The sequence below is a fragment of the Penicillium waksmanii genome, assembly GCF_028829765.1.
Source record: "Penicillium waksmanii strain IBT 27052 chromosome Unknown utg000007l:1.0-4314555.0:1.0-4317578.0, whole genome shotgun sequence".
In the NCBI taxonomy this organism is placed as follows: domain Eukaryota; kingdom Fungi; phylum Ascomycota; class Eurotiomycetes; order Eurotiales; family Aspergillaceae; genus Penicillium; species Penicillium waksmanii.
Window position 1 is genome coordinate 1,963,555 of NW_026643253.1, and position 13,065 is coordinate 1,976,619.

The 13,065-nt window shown below is 54.2% G+C and overlaps 7 protein-coding genes across 7 annotated transcripts; 1 reads left to right on the forward strand and 6 right to left on the reverse strand.

Moving 5' to 3' along the window:
- Positions 1–284: 284 nt before the first annotated feature.
- Positions 285–1,060, reverse strand: N7481_007553 (putative secretory component protein shr3; the record flags this gene model as incomplete). Its single annotated transcript, XM_057266772.1, has 2 exons — positions 285–895; positions 1,015–1,060. 2 exons carry the CDS (start codon positions 1,058–1,060, stop codon positions 285–287), a joined length of 657 nt encoding a protein of 218 aa, XP_057120973.1.
- A 442-nt stretch (positions 1,061–1,502) lies between these two features.
- On the reverse strand, positions 1,503–3,929 carry rim8 (pH response protein PalF; the record flags this gene model as incomplete). Its single annotated transcript, XM_057266773.1, has 2 exons — positions 1,503–3,395; positions 3,462–3,929. 2 exons carry the CDS (start codon positions 3,927–3,929, stop codon positions 1,503–1,505), a joined length of 2,361 nt encoding a protein of 786 aa, XP_057120974.1.
- A 1,105-nt stretch (positions 3,930–5,034) lies between these two features.
- Positions 5,035–5,839, reverse strand: N7481_007555 (putative GAJ protein; the record flags this gene model as incomplete). The annotated part of the gene is made up of 2 exons (XM_057266774.1): positions 5,035–5,724; positions 5,837–5,839. The coding sequence occupies 2 exons, from the start codon at positions 5,837–5,839 to the stop codon at positions 5,035–5,037; spliced, it is 693 nt and encodes a 230-aa protein (XP_057120975.1).
- An 831-nt stretch (positions 5,840–6,670) lies between these two features.
- N7481_007556 (uncharacterized protein) lies at positions 6,671–7,523 on the reverse strand (the record flags this gene model as incomplete). Its single annotated transcript, XM_057266775.1, has 2 exons — positions 6,671–7,251; positions 7,313–7,523. The coding sequence occupies 2 exons, from the start codon at positions 7,521–7,523 to the stop codon at positions 6,671–6,673; spliced, it is 792 nt and encodes a 263-aa protein (XP_057120976.1).
- A 189-nt stretch (positions 7,524–7,712) lies between these two features.
- N7481_007557 (WD repeat protein) lies at positions 7,713–9,255 on the forward strand (the record flags this gene model as incomplete). The annotated part of the gene is made up of 3 exons (XM_057266776.1): positions 7,713–7,966; positions 8,033–8,786; positions 8,845–9,255. The coding sequence occupies 3 exons, from the start codon at positions 7,713–7,715 to the stop codon at positions 9,253–9,255; spliced, it is 1,419 nt and encodes a 472-aa protein (XP_057120977.1).
- Positions 9,256–9,418: 163 nt separating this feature from the next.
- On the reverse strand, positions 9,419–9,916 carry N7481_007558 (uncharacterized protein; the record flags this gene model as incomplete). The annotated part of the gene is made up of 1 exon (XM_057266777.1): positions 9,419–9,916. One exon carries the CDS (start codon positions 9,914–9,916, stop codon positions 9,419–9,421), a length of 498 nt encoding a protein of 165 aa, XP_057120978.1.
- A 702-nt stretch (positions 9,917–10,618) lies between these two features.
- Positions 10,619–12,962, reverse strand: CweA (uncharacterized protein; the record flags this gene model as incomplete). The annotated part of the gene is made up of 4 exons (XM_057266778.1): positions 10,619–11,209; positions 11,256–12,269; positions 12,331–12,831; positions 12,888–12,962. The coding sequence occupies 4 exons, from the start codon at positions 12,960–12,962 to the stop codon at positions 10,619–10,621; spliced, it is 2,181 nt and encodes a 726-aa protein (XP_057120979.1).
- Between the last annotated feature and the right edge of the window lie 103 nt (positions 12,963–13,065).

Here is a 13,065-nt window from a genome sequence, read left to right on the forward strand (position 1 = left end):
CATAAAAAAGTCACAGCTGAAAGTAAAATGCCTTTCCTTCTCGACCCGGGGTGTAGAGCAGCCTCAACCAATTAGGCAGACAAAGAGAAGAGAGTCGTACAGTATACTCCGTAGAATAATGAAACCATTGACCTCGAAGATGCACGAAGTTGGAAGGCAAGTAAGCCTAAGCCTAAGCCGCCCAGCCCAGCGCATCCCCCCAAGAAAGACAAAAGAAGCAAGAAGAAGAAGAAGAAGAAGAAGAAGATACCACACCCTCAAACCCCAACCCACCAAAAGCACACCTAATTACTCTTCTTCCTCTGACTCCCCGACCGTCCAGGCTTAACCCCCGACGAACTCGCACTCGCCACCCCCTCAGCACCCCCCTCATGCTTATCCTTCTTCCCAACCGCAAAGCTCTCAAACTCCTGCGCATCCTTACGCTCCGCATACCACTGCCCGGCCTGCAACACCAGAATACCGACCAGGACAAGCGCCAAGATCGTATTACTAGCAGCGAGAACCTTAAGCGAATCCTCCCGGCCCAGAATCTGATCCTTATCATCCGGTCCGCTGGAAAGATCGGCACCATACCGACCCGCCGACGCGAGACGGAGTCCCTTGACGATATTCGCGATGTAGACTGTAATGCCGCACATGTAGAGGACGAGCGAGGCGCCGTCGAAGAGCATGTTTGATTCGGTGGGGCGGTAGAGTTTTGTCACGAGGCCCGCGAGACCGAGGAAGATTACGATGTGGAGGATTCGTGGGATTAGGGGTGGACTGGCGTGGAGGAAGCGGAGGTGGGCTTCGAAGTAGTCATAGTGGCTTGCTGGGGTTGTTACTGTTGACCAGAGGATTGGGTAGTCGTATGGGAATAGGGAGAAGATTATTCCTAGGAAGAAGCAGGTTGCTAGTAGAAGAGGGGAGGTTAACTTGGGGTCCGGGTCGGGGGTTGATTTGAAATGGGGATTGGTGGTTGGTGGTTGGGTGGAGGGATGGATTGGGGTTATGGATGGGGATAGGACTAACGGCAGAGGATGAGGAAGGTCGCGAACGACCCGCTCTTGAATGCCATTTTGAAGTGATGGTAGAAGTGGAGGTGGAGGGGAGAGGAGGAGGTGACAGGGGGAGATGAGGTTTATCGTTCGAGGCAGAGTTGGGGCGCCAAGGCTTCCAAGGCCTTCCCCGTGGAGATAAGCCACTCGGTTGATGCCACCTGTTTAGTGTTTAAAGAGGAGTAGGGTGGTAGTTGGAGTTGGAGTAGAGTAAAATAGAGTAAAATAGACGATAATAAAGAAAAGCATAGAAAAGAATAGTAGAATAGTAGAATACGAAAATAATCGTATGATTGTATATAGCTGAGCTATCGCTATCTCCATATGTTACATTCGGTTAACGCCTCGCGCCGTGTGTTCAGAAATATGCGAGTAGTGGTATCTTCCATGTCCTGGCCCCAAAATGCGAAATGTACAAGTAATAATAATAAAATGATTTGAACAACAGATCGGATCCTCTCCTCATCGCTGATACCGAGGTAGGGATTCGTCCGCGTGCGCCGTGCCGCCAACGAGTTGGTCGTCCTCATCAAACACCGGAGCGCTTGGACCCTCACCGGGTTCGCCGTGACCGTGGCCATTGCCATTGCCATTGACATTGCCACTGCCAATGCCATTCGGTTCTTCCGGCGGTGCACTGGGTGCGCTTGTCTGGTCAAGCAATCGCTGCCGCTCCAGTTCCTGCTTGTCTTCGCTCGGAGCGGAGGGTTCGCTGGCTTCGGGAGCGCTGCCGTTGACAACGATAGTCTGCAAAGACTCAGCAGATCGGACCGGGTGAGGAACTGCGTGCGAGACGCCCTCAGTACCGGGAGAAGGTAGATGCTCATAGTCTTGCAGCAGATGGTCCTCCGGTAGAACAGGCGCTGTCGGCATCGCCACTTCGGCGTTCGAGGGCCCTGCTTCGTCCTCGTCTGGCCCACCAGGCAACAGAGCCTCCTCGTGTCGTCGTAGTCGAGTCTTTTCGTCCACGGGCTCTTCCACCTCGGGGTGAGCCATCATGGGCCCAATGGGCGCTATCGGTTGCGGATATTCGTGATATTCTTCAGGGTACTCAGACCAAGCCCCCTCTGGGAATCCATAGTCCTCTTGGCCATACTCAGCACTTGAGACAGGCATCGGACTGGCCTCGGGCCATTCCTCTCCATCAACGGGGTTGATCAAAGCCCCTGTTGCGCCAGGTTGGGCATTTTGAGATGTGGTGGATTCAGCGACGTTGGATGTAGTGCGTTCTAGCGAAGATTGGCCGCGCTGCGAATCTCGCGTACCGACAACCACCTCAAAAGCCACCGAAATCACGCCCTTTTCCCGGCGAATATGATCCGTATCCAAGATATTTCCTGCCCAATTGGCGGTGAGGTTATTCCCGTTGGCGTCAGCCGGATTCAGAACCTGACCACTGGGGGAGAAATTGCTGCCGCCTGATACCATTTTAAAGCGTGGGATAAAACGGTCTGGGGAGGTGATCTTGCCTCGCAAGTCGACCACGACTTCCACGTAGTAACGAAAGTTGATCATGGCGCCGGGAACGCGAGTGATGGTCGGGAATGCGTCCTCGGGAACTCGGATGGATGTTTTGACGGTTGCCGTCATGTTGCTAGGATCCACGATGAGCGGTGCGAATGTTTGAGATAGGTCTTTGCGGAAGGTACTGCTGGTGCGACTGGTGCCCAACGTCAATCCACCAAGCCCTGTGCGGGACCGGGGATAGCAATCCTCATAAACCGGCTTCTTTCCATTCCCAGTGGAACCTATCGGGATGGCAGGGTGAAGATCGATACGGCCCTGCCGGTAGAGAGTCACAACAATGCCTTGCGCGCTGCGCACTTGTTTGAAGTGGTTGATAGTAACTTTGATGGGTAGTGTGTCGCCCGGTAGCACACCAGCACGTAGAACCTCGGCTTTGGCGGTGATTGTGCGATCTGAGACAGACGGGGTCGCACTGCGACCTTCGCTGTTGCGCCCGCCACCTGTACTCGTTGACGAGCTGGGGTCGCTGGCGATGTGAAAACTCTGGCTGCTGTTGCTCGGTCGACTTGAAGAACTGACGTTGCTAGGTGACGGGCTGAGTGGCGGGCGGTTGTCGACTGAAGCGGCAGTTCCGCTGACCGGGGTATCTATAGAGGATGTGTCGGGTCCTGGGGTGGCGTCGGAGGCAACGGACTTGGCCTTTGCTTTGGATTTGGAGCGTTTTGAGATTGGTTCGAGAGTGACGATGCGGGCCTTGGGGGCAGGAAAGGGCGCAATGTCGATATTTTCTAGAAGATTGACCCGTCTTCGGCAGGTGAGTGTAGGGTTCATCGTGGTCGGTCGGGTGAGGGTGGAAGTTAGGGAGTAGGAGATAGTGCCTCGCTCGAACTAGAAAGGATGAGATCGGTCAGTCAGTCATTTGGGGGAAAGAGTAGACAAGAAGTGAATGCGCACGTTGATACTGCTCGGGAGAGCATAAGGTGGGAGGCTCATTTCGAAACGAAACTTGTAGATACCCTCCTTAAGGCGTCCTTCGCCGCAGAGAACGACTTCATCCTCGAACAAGCTCGCTAACCCGTTGCCCATGTATTCCGCGCCGCGCCGGCCACGACCCGGGCCTAGATAACCCAGATCTGGTGCCACTTCACCTGCAGGCATCGCATTCTTAAAGACCTTGACAAATCCATGGAGACAGACGACAATATGGGTGATGCGGACCGGGCGCACGACGGTGATAATCACGGTCCCCTTGATGACATCGCCGGGGAAGTAAGAGCGCCAGGGATCGTCGAGATCGATGTAATAATCGGTGACGCTTCGATTTCGATTACCGAGCGGGGAGCGAAACTTTGAAAGAAAGGAATTGCGATTCCGACTGATGACCGGAGACGTGGTGGTCTGGGTGGGAGGGTTGGAGGACATGACACGCAGCCGGGGGTCGCTGCATCTATACAGACTGCCGCGATGATCCAAATGAGAGGTGGGGTGGGGTGAGAGGAACAGGGGATAATCAGATAGCTGCAGATCCAATCGCGAGGGGTTGACAGCACGTTCGAGGTCGTGGCTGGAGAAGGAAACAGCTAGGGCGATCTATCGGGGAGAATGCTTGAGTAGAATGTGGATGTGGCGGCGTGGGCGATAGACCTGGCCTGGACTGGACTGGACTGGAGAGTATCAGGATATCGAGAAAGCCGTCAGACCGCGCGACTGCACGGACTGCACACGTCCTGGTTGTCGAGAGCCCGACGTTCGAGGACGAGGACGGGATGCAGACGGACCGGATTCCAACTCAACGGGGTATATCCGGGCGAGAATCGAGGCCAGATGTATAGGCAGTTATGACCGATGATCCCTCGACCACATTGTTTCTTGAGAAAGCGCGCGAATGTCGCCGGAGGGTTGGGGGCGAACGAGTCGGGGAGTCGGGGAGTCGGGGGAGATGGGGGAGATGGGGGAGACTGTAAGCGCCGGGAGCCTAAAGCAAGTCGGGGGAGTTGAGTTGGGAGTCGAATTAGGTACGAGGGGGTGGCTGAAGGGGGGGAGAAGAGAGGAGAGAAAGAAGAAGGGGAGGAATGGAAGGGGTGGCGCAGTATGGGGAGAATGGAAGTTGAGGATAAGAGAGAGAGAGGAAGAAGTGGAAGTGGAAGTGGAAGGGAAGAGGGGGCCCGGGGGAAGTTGCAGGGCGAGTTTCGCGATAAGCCGCAGACTACGCAGACTACACTCGCTCAGTCAAGCTTCGTGGGTTCGAACTAGTCCCTGGGCAGGGTGACTCGGCTTTTTGGTGGCACGTTTCACTTGGTAAACTTTCAAGTTTTGTTCTTATTTTAGTTTGGGCATTAATCTACAATAGGTTATAGGTGTGATAGTGGTGGTGGTGACCCTATGGGTATGGGTGGGTGGTAAGTGATAGAGCCACGAGACTAAGAATGCTAAGCTTTCTCCTTTTTCTCTCCTTTCCCTCGGGCTTTGGGGGACGACTGCCACTGGTATTGGATGATTGGATGTATCCTATACTCCCCTCTCCTCTTTAGCTTAGTTCGCGTAAGCCCCCATCCACGTATTCGTCTCCATAACAGTCGCGTTGGACCGCATTGATAATCTCCCGGTCCCCGCTCGCCAGCCGACGCAGATATTCTTCCAAGACATAGATATTATCGGTCCATTGTAGTGCCTGTTGCCTGAACCCCGCTAGCTCCTCTCGAACTTGCAGGACACCCTTGTTGCGTACTGAATCGAGTCCACCGCCACCTCCCCCTCCACCACCGGGCTGTGCTGCCGCTGTTTCTGCTCGAAGCCGATCAACCACCGCCTGGAGCTCGGCTCTTTGCTCCTGCAGTGCCATGCGCTCTGATTCACGTTCAAGCCCGGAATCGGCCTCTTCCTCCCGTCGCGTGGTTTCAGTGGCGAGGGCCTCCGCCGCGTCGGTTCTGCTCTGGCGGGCCTGCTCCACTTCCGTCTTCACCCGGCCCAACTGGCGTTCGTGTTGGATTCTTTCATCACTGCCAAAACTCCAGTACCAGTTCCCACTGCCGATCTTTTCGATTCGGGTTCGGTTCTCGTCCGTTAGTGCTTGGATGTATTCTTTGACCTGGATGCTGTTGATCGAGGCTACTGATGGGAGTGATTTCTCCAGATCTTTCAGTGTGTGACAGGTGCCAGACGCCCGAAGATGCGCCACAATGAGATCCTGTTTGTCACTTTTCGATAGCTTCGGTGGCTGTTGGACGCGTCAGTCAGACTTGTTAGGCGTAGTCTCGGTGTAGGGTTGGTTCTTGGGTTGTCTTTTCATGCCCAATCCTCCACCATAGACCAAGGGGGGATTCACGTACCATGGCTAGGATCAATGGGTCCCGAGGGATCCGAGGGAAAGAGTCCTAAAATCAGATCAACTGAAACTCAAACGGTGAGCCATTCCTGATCGGGTGAAACGATGGGGGAGTTAAGCAATTCGCGGGTGGAGGAGGTGGAGAGGAGCGGCTGAGGAAATTCCTTTTACGGAGGACGGTCCGTTTCAACCTTCTTTAATCTCGACCCAAAATACAAGGCTGAAATGGGATTGGGAGTGTGTACGAGTACTCTACGAGTATGTAGAACATACGGTATACCCTGGATTACTCATAACTGCGTTGATTCATCGATTGGAAAATTCGCTAATTGGGTTGGGCAATTGGCCGCGTGATCCTAGCCTAGTCCATGGTCCCTAGATCATTACTAGTACTATGGCCATGATGGCCAGGCCATGGGGTAGATCAATCTGATCAGCAACGGTGTCTGCCCAGGATTTTTGTGCAGGCTGGCAGTTAATGCGACCACCAATTTTCGAATCTGGCGCTGCATCCGACCTTGCTGTTCCTAGCTCGCCTGTTGGGCTGGGTTGGCTGGGTTGGCTGAGTTGGCTGGCATCGACTCTCCAGTCGGTAAGAGTAGTAGTCGGTCCCAGACTCTATACTCCGTACTGTGACTTACTACCTGCAGCTCGACCCTTCGAAACAGCGCCCACGGGCTGCATGCCATAACATCCTTATCGAACCATGGCCATTGGTCTTCAAGTTGGCATTAGTAGATATCCACTGTCCATAAATGAATATTATCGTATCATATGCAGGTGACTGCAAAGTGCTGCAAGGTGGACTATTGCATGCCCCCACCGACAATGCAACCTCTCAAGTGCCCCTGCCTTTCCTGTTGGAACCGATGAGCTCTTCGAGTCTGGGTCGTTTGCGCCTGGGCTGGATGATAGTCTGAGCACGTTTGCGCCGGGGAGCTTTCGGCTTCTTTCCATCGACATCCGCCCTCCAACCGACTGGTCGACCACGTTTAGGCAAGAAATCCTCCGCATTGCCGCTAATATCACCCTTCAGACCCTGCGGTTCGATCATGAGCAAATGACCGTTGTCGCCCAGGCCATCCTTCGCCATTTCCTCGACTAGAATCCCCACCGCCAGCAATGCAGATTCATTCATGCTATAGTGACTTCTCCTCCCGCTCTCCCCTAGTGTGTATTTGTAGAAGTCCGAGGTGTAGGCGTGTATTGACTGGAGAAGATCCGAATTGGGTAGAGGACGGTCGGCGGGGAGATCCTCGTGCGCAAAGTATGGTTCGCATTTTTCGGCTTGTCTCATGGGGTGATCTTTGCGGAAAAGAACTTCTTCTGGTCGTTGAATGCGGGCCCCTGACGACGCGGTATCACGGTACTTCGAGGCTATAGGTGTAGATTGGGCGAACCCTCGGGCAGTGACACGGCCTTGTCTACGGTCAGCATTTTAATTCTACCTTTGCCAATTTGAAATGGAGCAATATCTTACCGGCGACTGCATCATAGAGATTGGCCTGGCGTCTTCGAGCCTTTGGTTGAGGATTGGAGATCTCCTCAAATCTGACTGTTTTGCTTGGTGAATGCGACTGCGACTGCGACTCTTCGACTTTCTCTTTTCTTTTCCTCCGAGAACTTGGTGCTTTGGTAGGTGGCTGGATAAATGTGCCTCGACTCAGGTTCTCCGAATGTCCAAACGACATTCTGCTGTGCGAGGATCTGCGACAAGTCAAGATCAACAATGTTCGAGTGGGGGGAAAGAGAAGGAAGACATGCGACTGCCAAAATGGGCCATGCTTAAATGCGACGGCCCAACGTTGATCCGATGAGGTCACCCGTCGCGATCGCCTGTGGCTACTCCGCTCTTCTTCTATTGCAACTGCCCTGAATGAATGAATTCCTATCTGCTCAACAGAGCCCTCGGCTCTGTCGCTCCCAATGACTTCCACACCGCGCAGACGGAGCGCTTGGTGCGCAACCTCGAACCAGCACCAGGGATTCGCTTCTCCAGTCGCAGAGCCGCGCCAGCGCCAGATCGGTCTGAAGATGACACAACATTGAACCCAGACTTTGATCCCACAGAGAAGCTGTATGCGCACAAGTCAGGAGTGAATTGTCTTGCAGTTGACCAGTTCGAGGGACGGTAGTATGTGGCTTCGCTTCAACCCCCTCCACCTGCAGTGTGGTTCTAACCAACACATACAACATACAGTATGATCTCTGGAGGCGCCGACCCCTCCATTCACCTATGGGATCTCGAGAGCAGAGGCTCGGAGCTCGAACATATCCACCGAGCTTGTGCGTCCGTAAGCAAGCCCTCACACAGCGCCGCCCACACACACGCCATAACCTCGCTCTCGATCTACCCATTCGACCCAGTCCCATCAACCATCTTCTCGACCGCGCACGACGGCACACTGAAATGGTCAGCGTTACAATCCCCCGAAATCACACCCCTCCACACCTTCAATCTCGATTGCACCCCCTACGCACACTCATTCTCCTCCGCCCCCGGATCGACTCTCCTCGTGGCTGTCGCGACTTCAGAACAATCGGTCCGATTGGTAGATCTACGTTCGGGCCTGGCAACACACGGCCTGCCGGGCCATAATGCCGCCGTACTATCGGTTGCATGGGCACCGCATAAACCCTACCTGCTAGCATCAGGATCCGTGGATAACAGGGTGATAATCTTCGACGTCCGGAAAGGAGGGCACAACTCCGCCATCGCAACGCTAGACATGGACGACCCGGTCGGTCTAGTCGACCCGGGATCAGGATCTGCCCCGTCATCTTACCAGTCCCGCCCGGCCTTTTCACCGACTGCTCGTGCGCACAATGGGCCCGTTACGGGCGTGCGGTGGACGTCTAACGGTAGTCATATTGTGACTACGGGACAAGACGCGCGGATTAGGGTATGGGATGCTGCGAGTGGCGCGAACACACTTGTTCATTTTGGTCCGAGGGTACGCAATAGCTCTACTTCGCATTTAGCTGAGAGAGCCCCACTACTCTGTCCCGAAGGGATTCATGACACCCGGTCATGAAACACTCCTCTGGCCGAATTTCAATGAACAAGATGACCGCGGCGAGATCTTCATGTTCGAACTGCGCGAGGGAACCTTCATTAAACGACTTAAACTCCCCGGTGTGGCGATGTCCTCGCAATCGCAGGTTCGGGGTCGATCCAGTGCGCTCAGTGCTGCGCGTATAAATGATATTGTATGGCGCGGCAATGGGGCGAGTGGAGAAGGCGTGGAACTTTTTTCGGCGCATGGGGATGGGACGATTCGTTCGTGGGTTTCGAGGGAATCGGATGGTGAATTGGATGATGAGGAAGAAGCGGCTGAAGCTACTCGCAAGAGAAAGCGGGATGTTTTGGAAGATATCTATAAAGGATTTTTTGGGGCTGAGGAAGCTAGATCATTTACTTGATCTGGTACCTATACTTATACACAAGCACGTTCAACTGAGATCGAAGGGTATAAAAAGAACCATATATCAGGTTATATTTGATTTATCATAATACATCGCAAGAGCCTTCATGAAAGGCAGCATCGTCAATAGACATCCATTCATACAATAGTGGCCACGCCAACTATAATCCAATTCTTGGAATCCATGAACTCGAAAGCTCACACATCAGCCAACTATTTCGAAGTCTGACTCTCCCCACCAAATCCCACGACTCCTCATCCTCCTTCGCATACGTATCAAACGCTCCCCGATTCTGCCGATCATGTTTCTGACTCCGACTATCAGCCTGCGCACCAGGAACATTATTCCCCATGAACGCACGCTTCGACTCAACACCAGCTGGCAATGTATCCCCTGCACCGGTGAGGACTTCGCCGGTCTGTCCAACGTCCCGGGTTGAGCGTGGCATGTCGGTGGCGTTATCGGCTGCTGTTGCTGTGGTTGGTTTGGCTAGGCCGTCGTTGTCAAAGGCGAAATGTTCGACACGTTGGTCGGGGCGCGGGACGGAGGGGATTGTGCGCATCTTTCCGGCGTCGTTGGGGATTGAGGTTCCTTTTGCCATGTCGAAGATTGAGCCGCCTTCGTGCGGGTCTTGTTGGTTTTGGGTTTCGCGGACCATTTTGATAGAGTTGGAGGGTGTGGTTGGTTGGTTTGATTGTATGTTTTTCAACTGAATAATGTTGTTAATTGTTCATTCTAGAACGGAAGTGTCTCTTTGGAGTGTATGGGATTTAAATAGATGTTCAATTGCATGGATTGGAACTGATGTCACTGTCCGAGGCGTTGAAATGGGGATGATGGGGTGATGATATCACATTATGGTAAGTGTATGGGATGCCTTGATTGGTTGTCAATTTGCCTTCTCAGAACAGGTCTTTTCAGGTTCTGAACATGGACATCTTGGTCTCGATTATTGCAATTGTTTGCTGGAATCTTGGAATGAATGGTGTGAGATCAAGGTTGATATGATTCGCGATGACGAAACCTAGTCGCGGAACCCTAACCGTGAGATCGACGGCGGGCCTCAAATGGGTCGTCCAAGAAGACAAGGGGTAAGGTTCAAGCCCCAAAGCTTAGAGCCAGCATTACGAAGACTTACGAAGAACACTAGCGAAAGCAATTTAAAGAATCAAGTCATATTTCTCAAACGGCAAGACCTCATCAGAAGCAAATCGACCATTAAGTGCGGAGAAATTGAAATAAAGTACAAAAAGTATACGAAAAAGAGACAGTAGGAAAGGAAGATAAGAAATAAAATTTAAAGATCGACAGGAGTTCTTCATGGCTCTTAAGCACATCCATTATACACTGGCAACTGCGCTTACAAGACGAAGGCCAGGACACCGGCGACGGCAGCGATAGCAGAGAAGATGCCGCTGGAAGCACGGGTAGCAGCGCCTTGGAACATCATGCCGTGGGAGGGCGTGGCAGAGGGGCTGGCACTGTTCATAGCGTCGGCACCGCTGGGCATGGCTTGGCTGGCGGAGGGTGTAGCCATGGACTTCAACATAGCGGTGGAGGAAGGCGCGGGCACGTTGACGGGAATCATGGAGTAGGCACCAGTGCTCATGGGGCGCTGGGAGTTGTAGTTGTAACTCTGGTATGGGATGTTGGACGAGGAGGGAGCGGCCTGGCTGCCCAAGACAGCACTGGAGTAGATCTTGGACTCAGGGTCGTTCATGGGGGTGGCAGCCTGGGGCACAGCAGATGTCTGAGCGGCCTGGGTGACAGCAGAGGTCTGGGCGGCCAGGGTGACAACAGAGGTCTGGGCGGCCTGGGTGACGACGGAGGTACGAGCCTTCTCATAGACAGTGGTGGTCGCAGTGGGGTGAACCTCCTTGAAATGTGTCTTGGTCACGGTGCGGACGACCTCGTGGGTCTCAGCTGCGCACTGGGGAACCTCCTCATGGTGCTCGCGAGGGGGGGTCAGCAGGAGGAGCGGGCTGGTATTTAGGGACCTCGACTTGGGGAGGAGCCTGGGGAACTTCGTGGGTCTCCTCAATCGGGGGAGCTTGCTCGATCTCGTGGGCAGGAGGAGAAGAAGGAACCTCATAGGTGGTGGCCTCGGGGTAGGTCATCCAGGGAAGCTCGGGCTGCTCGTAGTGAGGGTGCTCAGTGGTGCTGTCGATCTTGACGGCATGGTTGTCCTCACTGTGCTCATTGACACCAGTGTCAACACCAACATCGATGGGAGATCCGAAGTTCTCACCACCATCGGTACCAGAGGGACCACCCTCAGCAGTGCCACCACCGCCGCCGCCAGAAACGCGGTCAGGAGAGTAGGCACGGCGGAAGTAACCACCGTGGGGGACATACGGACCAGGGCCACCATAGACAGGAGCTGGGTGGACGTGGGTGTCCTTAATCTTCACCGAGTGGTCATCCTTTGCGTACTCGTTGATGCCAGTGTGGGTGTTCACGGTGATTGGCATGTTGAAGGTCTGACCCTCATCATCTCCGGAAGGGCCACCCAGGGCGGTGCCACCGTTGTGAGGTCCCCAGTGGCGCTTGTATGGAGCTCCGAAGGCGTAGACAGGCTCGGGGTGAATATCTTTGTGCTTGATATCGACGGAGTGGTCGTCCTTGTGGTATTCGTTCACATGGCTGTGGATATCAGCGGTGATGGGACGACCCCAGCTGATGCCTTCATCATCACCAGAGGGGCCACCAAGGGCAGTGCCTCCAGAAGCGTGTTCAGGGTAACCAGCAGGGCCGTGGCCACCACCTCCAGGTCCGCCCAGAGCAGTTCCGCCAGGAGCGGAGCGCTTCACCCAATCAACATGGTGGTCGTTCTCAACAACACCGAAGTGGTCCCCGTTGAAGTTGTCGTTGTTGTTGCCATTGGCTTGGTAGAAAGGAGGGGGACCACCGAAGTGGGGAGGACCGCCGCGCTTCACCCAGTCGGAGTGAAGATCATTCTGGGCGACGTTGAAGTGATCACCATTGAAGTTGTCGTTGTTGTTGTCATCAGCCTCGTAGAAAGGAGGGGGGGCCACCGTAGTGGGGCCCATCGTAGTGAGGACGGCCATGAACAGGGTGCTCCTCAACATGAGCAGGAGGACCCTCGAAATGAGGACGGGGGTGGGTATAGACAGGAGCAACAACGGGGGCAGGGTGAATGTTCTTGTTCTTGATGTCGACAGAGTGGTCATCTTCGGAAGACTCATTGACCTCAGTGTTGAAGTTGCCAGTGATGGGCATGTTGAAGGTCTGGCCCTCATCGTTGCCAGAAGGACCACCCTCAGCAGTGCCACCGGAAGGCCAGCTGCGCTTGATAGGGAAAGGACCAGCGCCAGGGCCGAGAGCAGGGCCGGGGTGGACGTTAGGTGGGTAGACATCAGTGTCCTTGATCTTGACAGAGTGATCATCCTTGCTGAACTCGTTCACATCAGAGTGAGTGTGGATGCTGGCAGCATAAGGGACGTTGAAGGTGCCATCCTCGTCATTTCCTGAGGGTCCACCGAGAGCAGTGCCTCCGACCTCGGGGTGTCCGAAGCCATCGTGGTTGCGAGGCTGGACGCTGCCGACATTCATCTGGATATGAATTAGCGATGGTGCTCGTGCATGATGGCAGGTATAACTCGACATACAGTGCGCTCCATGGCCTGCGCCTGAGCAGCAGCGGCCAGGAGGGCCAAGGGAATTCCACCGACGAAGCCCTTCATGATGATAAATGCAATAGGGTATTACTTGAGAAGGGAATGGGAAAGAATTGGGCGTTAGTTAAAGAGTGACAGTAGACCGATGCTACGGGAGCAAGTAAAAGAA